The 9,002-nt window shown below is 63.2% G+C and overlaps 5 protein-coding genes across 5 annotated transcripts in view; 3 read left to right on the forward strand and 2 right to left on the reverse strand.

Moving 5' to 3' along the window:
• The window catches only part of GGCX (gamma-glutamyl carboxylase), a 9,234-nt gene extending 9,155 nt beyond the window's left edge, over positions 1–79 (reverse strand). Inside the window, exon 1 of the mRNA XM_025212826.1 lies at positions 76–79. Within this exon, the coding sequence (XP_025068611.1) occupies positions 76–79 (4 nt within the window). The remainder of the gene's footprint in view (positions 1–75) is intronic.
• A 258-nt stretch (positions 80–337) lies between these two features.
• VAMP8 (vesicle associated membrane protein 8) lies at positions 338–2,131 on the forward strand. The gene is made up of 3 exons (XM_006031182.3): positions 338–578; positions 767–918; positions 1,312–2,131. Exons 1-3 carry the CDS (start codon positions 527–529, stop codon positions 1,453–1,455), a joined length of 348 nt encoding a protein of 115 aa, XP_006031244.2. The 5' UTR covers positions 338–526; the 3' UTR covers positions 1,456–2,131.
• Positions 2,132–2,634: 503 nt separating this feature from the next.
• VAMP5 (vesicle associated membrane protein 5) lies at positions 2,635–5,378 on the forward strand. The gene is made up of 3 exons (XM_006031188.3): positions 2,635–2,791; positions 3,970–4,107; positions 4,382–5,378. The coding sequence occupies exons 1-3, from the start codon at positions 2,789–2,791 to the stop codon at positions 4,592–4,594; spliced, it is 354 nt and encodes a 117-aa protein (XP_006031250.1). The 5' UTR covers positions 2,635–2,788; the 3' UTR covers positions 4,595–5,378.
• Positions 5,379–5,953: 575 nt separating this feature from the next.
• Positions 5,954–7,143, forward strand: RNF181 (ring finger protein 181). The gene is made up of 5 exons (XM_006031189.3): positions 5,954–6,081; positions 6,173–6,306; positions 6,486–6,601; positions 6,758–6,832; positions 7,015–7,143. Exons 1-5 carry the CDS (start codon positions 6,011–6,013, stop codon positions 7,072–7,074), a joined length of 456 nt encoding a protein of 151 aa, XP_006031251.1. The 5' UTR covers positions 5,954–6,010; the 3' UTR covers positions 7,075–7,143.
• Positions 7,144–7,291: 148 nt separating this feature from the next.
• TMEM150A (transmembrane protein 150A) overlaps positions 7,292–9,002 on the reverse strand; it is a 5,342-nt gene continuing 3,631 nt past the window's right edge. Inside the window, exons 6-7 of the mRNA XM_014523432.2 lie at positions 8,413–8,590; positions 7,292–8,272 (exon numbers count right to left, since the gene is read on the reverse strand). Of these exons, the coding sequence (XP_014378918.1) occupies positions 8,031–8,272; positions 8,413–8,590 (420 nt within the window). The 3' untranslated portion in view covers positions 7,292–8,030. The remainder of the gene's footprint in view (positions 8,273–8,412; positions 8,591–9,002) is intronic.

Here is a 9,002-nt window from a genome sequence, read left to right on the forward strand (position 1 = left end):
GGTGAGCGGGGGCCGGGGGCCGGGGACCCAGGTGTCCGAGCCGCTCGGAGTTGGGGGAAAACCCTGGGCGCCCACCCATGACTACCGCCCCCATGAGCTCCCAGAGCTGCGGAGGGACCCAGGCGTCCGAGCTCCCCCCCACACCCAAAGGGGAAGTCCGAGGCTCAACGGCAAGTGGGATGTGGCAGCTGCCCGTGCCCTCGCTCCCGATCTGCAGCTCCCCTCCCGGCCCGGCAGCCCGCTCCCTGGCTGGTGCCCCCCGCTCCAGGACCTGCTGGGACACGGCCCCGCCCCGCCCCGGGCCGGGCGGTGGTGGCAGGACACCTGGGTTCTTGTCTCCCCGCCCCGTGACTTTCCGCCTCAGTTTCCCCTGTGCGGCGGGAGCGGGGAGGATTACCGCCCAGACCCTGCCCGCGGAGGGGGCAGTGGAGCCCGGAACCAAGGCGTCCGGGGCTGCTTCTGATCTCCATGGGAACAGCCCTCCTCAGCTCTGCAGGCAGTGAGGGCCTAGTGGTTAGATCCCCAGATGCCAGGGTTTCCTCCCCAGCCCAGTGGCAGTGAGCTCATAGTGGTTAGAGGTAAGGGGCACCTGGATGCCTGGGTTCTTTCCCCAGGCCAGCGGGCAGCAGTGCCCTAGTGGTCAAGAGTCCCAGGGTGGCAGGACTCTGCTGCCTCAGTCCTGTCCCCCAGCATCTCGAGCATAGCTGTAGGGGCAATTGGAGGTCCCCCTTCTTCCGGTGTGAGTTAACCCCTGGTGCCCATGCAGCAGGCGACAGGATGGCATCGGAACATGTGCGGGACCTGCAGAGTGAGGTGGAGGGCGTCAAGAGCATCATGACGCAGAATGTGGAGCGGATCCTGGCCCGCGGTGAGAACCTGGACCACCTGCGCAACAAGACTGAGGACCTCGAGGCCACCGTGAGTCCAGAGGTGTCTGGGGGTCTCGGTGCCACGATCGCCCCTCAGCTCCCAGCCTCCACGGAAGCCCCTGGTCCCACCCTGGGAGCGGTTGCAAGCTTTAGCCACAGCCCAGCTGGGGGAGCTGCTGGGCAGGGGACTCGTACCCATATCCTGTGAGGGGATATTGGGGGCTATGGGTATCTTGGGGATCCTAGGAGACTATGGGGCCCCGGGGGGGACGGGGCGCTACATACAGGGCAGATGCGACAGGCCTGGAATCTGCAGAGAGCTTTTAACTCTGAAGCCCAGTGATGGCAGCTCGCAGACTCTCAGCCAGACACTATAGGGGGCTGCTCCGCCTCCCACTCAGATCTCCCCCCATGAGTCCCTAACCCCCTGTGCACCCCACAGTCGGAGCACTTCAAGACGACAACGCAGAAGGTGGCACGCAAGTACTGGTGGAAGAACATCAAGACCATGGTTATCATCAGCCTCATTGTTGCCATCATCCTCATCTTCATCATCCTCTTCGCTACTGGCGTCATCCCCTCCTAGGCCCTCCAGGCCCCACCCCTGGGCTGGGAGGGGTATTGGGGGCTGAAATACCGCCCCCCCACCCGACTGGGGCAAGTGGGTGGCTGGAAATGCCCCTTCCTAGGTGGGGGAGGAACCGGGGGGTGGGAACTGCCCCAGCTTGTGGGTATTTGGAGCCTGGAATTGCTCCTCCATGGCTTAGAGGAGGGATGGGGGTAGAATTACCCCACCCTTGGGGTATTGGGGTCCTGGAATTGCCCCAGCCCTGCTGGAGGGGCAGTGTGGGGCTGAACTACCCGCAAGTTGGGGCAGTTGGGAAACTAAAATTGCCCCTTCCTTGCTTAGTGGATATTGAAAGACTAGAATTGTCCCAGCCTTGGCGTATTGGGGTGGAATTGCCCCCTCCTGGCTGAGGGGCGTATTGGGGTTTGAAATTTGGGAGGGGTATTGTGGGCTGGGGCTCCCAGGCTGGTATGGGGGGTGGAGAAATTAACTCTGTGCCTTTTAATAAGGGAAGTGGCAGTCTCTGCCTTGGGGTCCCTTCTGTCCTTGGGGATCTATTAAGTGCCTGGGGTGGGGTTCCTGTTACCCCAGACCCCTCCCCCAATCTGCCTGAGAGGGGCCAGCTAGGGGTGGGGGTGTATTTTATATGCCACTGTATTTACATGCCCCTAGCCAATAAACCAGTGGAGTCAAAGGCTGCGTCTGCTGCATCCCTGTGGGTGGGGAAACTGAGGCGGGGCAGTGAACCCAAGTTCAGGGACAAAAGCCTTGCTACCAGGGCTCCTGGCAGCGCTGGTGCGGGGCCCTGCCAGGCAGTCGGGGAAGACAATGGGCGCAGTGTCTGGGATTCCCCCTCTCCCCGCTAGCAGCTGGGCTTGGGTCACAGGATGCAGAGGGAGGCGGGCAATGGGGGGTTGCCAGGGCTGGCGGGGCCCTTGGTGCCAGCTCTGGTGGAAACCCCCACCAGCATCCTGTGCTAGCGCCACCCTGCATAGTGCCTGCTATCTTTAGGTGCCTGACTCGACATGCACAGTCAAGGCTTCGGTAGAGCCCAGGCCTGGGGTAGATGGCAGGTGCTGCTCCCCCAGGACTGCGCCCTGGCTCCTGGCCCGGACGCTCCGCGGTAGGGTGCAGGGTTAACAGCGCGGGTCCAGCCCTACGGCTGCCCCGGGAGCGTCGTTAGGGTCCAGTGTAAACGCGAGGCGGGGCAGACCCAGGCCCCGCCCCCGTCCCTTCCTCCCGGGCGGGGCGCGGTGGCCCCGGGGTCACTCCGGAGTCAGTCCGGGTGCGGGCGGGAGGCAGGGTCGGGGCACTCCTGCGCCCGGAGTCTGCGGGGGACCGCTCCGGGAGCATGGTGAGCTGGCCGGGGCCGGGAGGTTGGGCGGGGGCCGGGAATCGGTGCTGCTTTTGGTTTCGGTCCGCCGGCGGCGGCGGGACCCGTGGGCTGGACTGGGCGGGGGCGGCTCCGCCGGGGCCCTGTGCCCCCCAGCACCCCCTCCCCCGCCGGCAGGTCCCTAGAGGAATGGAGCCAGAGACCCAGCCGCCCCCTGCCCCCCGCCCCCGATACCTTGATACCCTCCACCCCCACCCCAGGCGCTCGGGCGGGGCTGGGGGGGGCAAAGAAGTGGGACCTGGTGATTCTGGGGGATGGGCATCTGCAGGGGTCTAATCTGGACTGGGGCCAGTCTGCAACTCAGTTTCACCAGTAAGGGGGGGCAGCTCCCAGGACTTTCCAGCCCTTCCCTGAGTCCTTGGCTTTAACCTTGGGCCGGGTAAGAGGATCCTTCCTGCACCCCCAGCAACCAGGGCTGGGGGTTTTCTGGCCTGGTGCCACCCCCAGAGCTGGGGGCTGCCACCAGGGCACCTGCGCCAGGCTTGTGTAGGTGCAAGGTAGGGGTGTGTGTGTCAGGGGGGGTGTCCCAGATGCCTCGATTCTGGGACACAGGACCCCGTGCTGTCTGTGTGTGCGTGCCATGGGTGTCCCGAATGCCTTCGTTTCAGTGTGTAGGGCACCTGGATTCTGTGAGTGTGTATACATGTCCGTGTGTAGGACACCTGGGTTCTGTGTATGTGTGTCCCAAATGCCAGGGTTCATGTGTGTGTGTGTGCGTGCGGGCATGTGCACGCACCTGTCCCAGGTGCCTGGGTTCTGCATGCATGTGTGTGTGCACTCATGTGATCTCAAGACGCCTGGTTCTGTGCTCAGCCCCCTCGCTCCCCACCAGGCCGGATGCATTGGCGCCACACACCCCTTCCTCCTCTCAGCAGGAGACATCCGCTGACTTTGGCCTCCCTGCCCAGAGGGTGGACTCTTCCTGCCCCCACTTAAAGCTGGAGGGTGAATGGAGCACAGGGGAAACTGAGTCACAGCCTCATGGAATTTCTGAGGGGAAGCTTGCAACACTGGGACCACTTGGGGTGCCAGGGCCAGGCCTCTGCCCCAGGGAGGTTCGGCCCAGATGGAGCTCCCCTGGGGGTTGCAAGCTTTCCCCAGTAATGCCCTGGGTGGTAGTAACCCCTTCTTGCCCACAGGGGGAGAACAAGGTGACCCAGTGCCAGCAGGAGGCAGAGGAGGTGACCCAGATCATGCTGGACAACTACTCCAAGGTGCTGGACCGTGAGGGGAAGCTCCAGGATCTGGACAGCCGGGCTGAGGAGCTGCTGGACATGGTACTAGGGTTTGGGGGGGATCCATAAGAAGAATCACCTTCTGCCATATAGGTCTTAGGGCACACAGGAGCCACGCTCTGGCTGTGGGCAGCAGGGGGTAGGAGTGTCCCCTGCTGGGATGGTCCTTGTCCTGGGGGCCCCTCAATGAGTGCTGAGAGCTTTGCACAACAGTGCCCCGATGCCGTGAGCTTCCCCAGAACAGTGCCCCAGGGCTGTGAACTTCCCCTCAGCAGTGCTGTGCATGCTGATGACCTCCTCTGGCCTCTGCCCACAGTCTACCACCTTCAGCAAGACAAGCAAGACGCTGGCCCAGAAGAAGCGCTGGGAAGACCAGAAGCTGCGGCTGGTGCTGGCTGGGGTCGCGGTGGGTGTCCTGGTTCTCATCATCCTGGCTGTGGCCTTGGCCCTTTCACTGCCTGGTGCTGGGACCCAGGTGTCTGGGCAGGCCGAGGTCCGTGCCTCTGCCCCCACCAACGGCAGCAACTGACTTCTGAAACACAACCACTTCTGGTGTGGACTTTGCGGGTGGGGGTGGGACCTGGAGATGCCGTGCCCCCTTCCCAAATTGGCCCCACCCACCTGGGAGCAGGGGGCTTGGGGGGGACTGTCAGCTTCCCACCAGCAGTGCCTGGCCTAGTCCTCCCCCCACCCCCCCGTGGTGCCTCAGTTTCCCCTGCCAGGTCCCTCTTAAGTGAGCTTTCTCTCACCAGTGCCTTAATACCACCCAGTCAGGACCCCAGCACTGAGAGCTTCCTCACAGCAGAGCCCTGACTAGGAGGCCTCAGTACTTCAGTTTCCCCAGCCAGGGCCCTTGAAGCCTGTGACCTTCCCCAACAAAGTGCCTTGATAAGTGTTCCCGAGACAAAGTGCCCCTGAGCCAGGACCCTGGTGCTGTAAGCTTACCCCCAGCAGTGCCCTAGTTTGGAGGCTTCGCTGGCTCAGTTTCCCTACCTGGGGCCCATTGAAGACTGTGAGCTTCCCCACTAGCAGTGCCCTGGGAGTGTTTCGCCAGAGCCTTGACACTACAACCTTCACCCTACCAGTGCCTCAGCCAGTTCCCCCTTAGTGGTGCCTCAATTTCCCCACCCAGGGCCCAAGAAGGCTGGCAGCTTCCCTAGCCCAGTACTGTGAACGTCCCTGGGACGGTACCCTAACCTTAACACCCCTCCCCCTGCCGTGAGATCCCAGTGCTGCGAGCTTCATTAGAGCAGTGCCCTCAGCCCCATGCTGCCCTCCACAGCCCAGCACCAAATAAAAGGAGTTTTCTAAGCTGGCATTGTTTGTCATGCTGGGGCCAGGGGCAAAGATCACCCGGATGTCTGGGTCCTTTTCCTGGCTTGGTCAGTGCCTCGCTCGCCATTTCCTGTCGGAGTTTCCCTTCTGGACAGCCAGGAGAAGAGAGGGTCCGGGAAGGGCTGGGTTCTGCCTCCCCTGCCTTGCCGAGGGTGGGGTCCCCCAGTGCTGCGAGCTTCCCCAAGACAGTGGCCCAAAGCTGTGAGCTTCCCCAGAACAGTGGCCCAGGGCTGTGAGCTTCCCCCAAACAGTGCTGCAGAGCTCCAAGCTTCCTCAAAACAGTGCTGTGGGGCTGCAAGCTTCCCTAAAACTGTGTCCTGGGGCTGCGAGCTTCCCCAGAACAATGGCCCAGATTTGCGAGCTTCCCTAGAACAGTGCCGCGGGGCTGCGAGCTTCCCCCGTGACGCTGCTATAGACTGCCCCACTGGCTACCTTCGGCGCGTTCTCATTGGCTCTGCACTCATTTCCAGTCCCCCGGCTCCAGCCAATCGCGGCTCTCCCTGCGCACTAATTGGCTGCCGCGGGGCCTTCTTGCCAGCTTATTGGCACGCACGCGCCGCGGGCTCACGACCGGAACCGAACCCGGAAGTGACTGCACGGGACGGACCCGATGGCGTCCTACTTCGACGAGCACGACTGCGAGCCTGGCCCGCCCGGCCCCGCCCTGCTGCAGCTCGCCCGGTCCGCGGGGGTCGAGTTTGGCGGGAGCGGTTCCCTGGGCCCTGGCCGAGATCGGGGCCGCCCCTTACACATCTTCCGCCCCCCTTTCCAGGACGCTGTTCCAGGGCCAGGAGCTGGACCTGAGCTCGCTGGACGCTGCGGACTGGGACCAGCGCCTGCCTCCGCCCGCGGCCCGCCGGGTAGTGCGGGACCTGCCCGCTGTATGCGTCACCCCCGCCCAGGCTGGTGCGTGCTGCGAGCTTCCCCCCAGTAGTGCCTCTTAAAACTCCGGGGGCCCAGGCTGCCCCACCCCCAGGCTCTCTGGGACCCAGGGGTCCGAGAGAGGAGGGTGGGGGCACTTTGTTCAGGGCTTGGGGGCGCAAGATGGGATTGATGGCTTCTCTCTGCCCTTCCGGGGCCCCCAGAAAAGGGGCTCAAGTGCCCCGTGTGCCTGCTGGAGTTCGAGGAGGACGAGCGTGCCCAGAAAATGCCGTGCGAACACCTGTTTCACTCAGCCTGTCTCCTGCCCTGGCTGGGCAAGGTGAGTGCCAGGGCTGTGGGGCGTCCCCCAGCCCCTCAGCTCTTGGGGCACCAGCAGTAACCCAGCCCTGGGTGGCTGGAGGGGGGATGGGGGAGGGTCCGGCCAGGCTGTGCCCCCCTTGGCACTGGCACAGAGCCGTTGGTGTGCCCCCCACAGACCAACTCCTGCCCTCTGTGCCGTCATGAGCTGCCCACGGACAACCCAGAGTATGAGGAGTACAAGAAGGACAAGGTGAGCGGGATATGGGGGATACCAGGCCCCCAGGAGGTTAAATGGGGGGGGGTGCTAGTGCCCCTCACTCCCAGACAGGCGCCGGGATGATGGTATAAGTGGCTGGAGTGGGCCAGGGGGCACTGGTGGGTGTGGGTGGGGAAGTCTCTGCCCACCACAATGCCCCACCTGATGTGTTGTAGGTGCGCCGGCAGCAGCAGGAGCACCGTCTGCAATATCTGCATGGGGCCATGTACACGTGACGGCACAAGCCACAGCCCAGCCCTGGGACAGCAGCCAGCAGTGCCCATTAAACCCATCTCTGTCAGCCAGCAGGGGAAGCTGTCATTCCTGGGCAGGCAAATGGGGCAGGGAGTCAGGGGTTGGCATAGACAGGACTTCTGTCCACCCCATAGCAACCAGGCCTCGGGGCCTTCCCCTCCATAGCAACCAGGCCATAGTCCCTCCCATAGCAAGTAAGTCTCTGCTGCCTGTTCCCCCCCCCCCCCCCCACCCAATAACAACCAGGCTTCAGGGTCCTGTCCCCTCCCCATACAACCAGGCTCCCTGGCATAGCACCAGGTCTCAGGGCCCTGTGTCCCATCCCCACAGCTACCAGGTCTCGGGGCCATCCCATCACCCCATAGCCACCAGGCCATAGACCCCCACACAGTGACCAGGCCAGGCCTATGCCAATCTGAGTTTCTTTATACACCTTCAATAGAGATATAAAAAAGGACTAAAAAAATCCCCAGGACCCCAGACCCCGCTCCAGACCCTTTGGCAGGGGGTGGGCAGCCCCTACCCCGTGGCTGTGGGCTGGACGGCAGCTGGAGGCGGCTGGGGCTGGGGAAAAGCGCCTCCAGGAGGGAATCAGCCCCTCATGTCAGATCAGGGAGGGAGGGTACTGCACCCTACTGCCTGGCTGGCATGGCCCCCACCCCCAGCCACGCTCATCTCTATCGCTCCCAGCCCCAAAGGACCTAGGAGCATGTTGGCACTGGTGGCATGAAGCTGGCATGACAAGGGAGGGGGCTGGGGCATTCCATAATACTGCTCGGTCTCTTTAAAAATGACCCTTTTTTGGTACAAAAGAACAAAAAAAAGGGGTGGGGTAGGGGTGGAGCTAAAGTGGTAGGGGGTAGGGGGTAGGGGGCAGGGCCATTGCAACGGGGCATGGCCAGGGCACTCGGGGGCAAGGCCAAGCCCCGCCCCACCCTCAGATCATGGCAATGCTTTCGGGGTTGCAGTTGAGGTGGGTGGAGGTACTGCTGCTGCCGGGGGACTTGCAGCCACGAGCGTGAGCCCCCTGCAAGGCGGCCACCAGCGTCTCACTGCTCACGGCCCCGAATTCATAGCTTAGCGTGCCGTAGAAGATGAGGATAGCCAGGACGAAGGCCCACTCGCACAGTGCCGCAACGTGCTGCAGCACCGGGCTCTCGTGGATGAAGAAGGCCCCGCCTAGCACCAAGCTAAGGAAGCCTCAGGCCCAGCATTTGCTCCCACCAGGCCCTGGACCTGACCCACCCCCTCCCACTGCATGGAGCATTCAGGATCCCTCCCACCTGCCCCGAGTCCTGGTGCCTGCAGCAGAAGGATACTGAGGACAAGGGTGACTAAGGCAAGGGCGGTGAGGGCAGCACGGGCATGGGCAACCCCCAGGTCCAGGGCAGAGGCAGCCATGTGGTAGGTGAGCACGCACTGCAGGCACACAAAGAGCAGCCCTGCCGGGAAGGCAATGCCAGCCCCGATGTAGTGCAGTGACTTAGCATGGTCCACCTGAGGGATGGAAGGAAGGGTTCATGAGGCTGGTATCCCCCCAGCCTGGCACTTGGTAAATCTCCCCTGCGCCACGCAAGACTGGCACTTTATCCCACCTGTGCTCAGCCAGTTATGCACCCTCTGCACCCTAGCACTTGGCACCTCCCACCTGTCAGGTGTCCCCTTAGCCTGGCACCCAAGCGTGGCATGTGGTACCTCCCACCTGCACCCAGGCAGGTACCCTTTCGTCTGAGCACTTGATACCTTCCACCTGCTGGCAACCACAGGTAGGTATCCCCTTAGCCTGGAACTTCATACCTCCCACCTCCACCCAGTCAGGTGCCCCCCCCAGCCTAGCACTTGGTATGTCTCACCTTGTAGGTGACCCCCCAGCCTAGCAACCCCGAAGCCCCCCCATAACTGCCCCTGC

The sequence above is a fragment of the Alligator sinensis genome, unplaced genomic scaffold, assembly GCF_000455745.1.
Source record: "Alligator sinensis unplaced genomic scaffold, ASM45574v1 scaffold453_1, whole genome shotgun sequence".
NCBI classification, from domain to species: Eukaryota; Metazoa; Chordata; order Crocodylia; family Alligatoridae; genus Alligator; species Alligator sinensis.

Coding starts and splice junctions, on each gene's coding strand:
- RNF181 (XM_006031189.3), top strand. CDS start 6,011: ATGGCGTCCTACTTCGACGAGCACGACTGCGAGCCTGGCCCGCCCGGC. Junction 6,602..6,757: donor TCCTGCCCTGGCTGGGCAAG/GTGAGTGCCAGG, acceptor TGCCCCCCACAG/ACCAACTCCTGCCCTCTGTG. Junction 6,833..7,014: donor AGGAGTACAAGAAGGACAAG/GTGAGCGGGATA, acceptor GATGTGTTGTAG/GTGCGCCGGCAGCAGCAGGA.
- VAMP5 (XM_006031188.3), top strand. Junction 4,108..4,381: donor CTGAGGAGCTGCTGGACATG/GTACTAGGGTTT, acceptor CTCTGCCCACAG/TCTACCACCTTCAGCAAGAC.
- VAMP8 (XM_006031182.3), top strand. CDS start 527: ATGCCAGGGTTTCCTCCCCAGCCCAGTGGCAGTGAGCTCATAGTGGTT. Junction 579..766: donor TGAGCTCATAGTGGTTAGAG/GTAAGGGGCACC, acceptor GTGCCCATGCAG/CAGGCGACAGGATGGCATCG. Junction 919..1,311: donor CTGAGGACCTCGAGGCCACC/GTGAGTCCAGAG, acceptor TGCACCCCACAG/TCGGAGCACTTCAAGACGAC.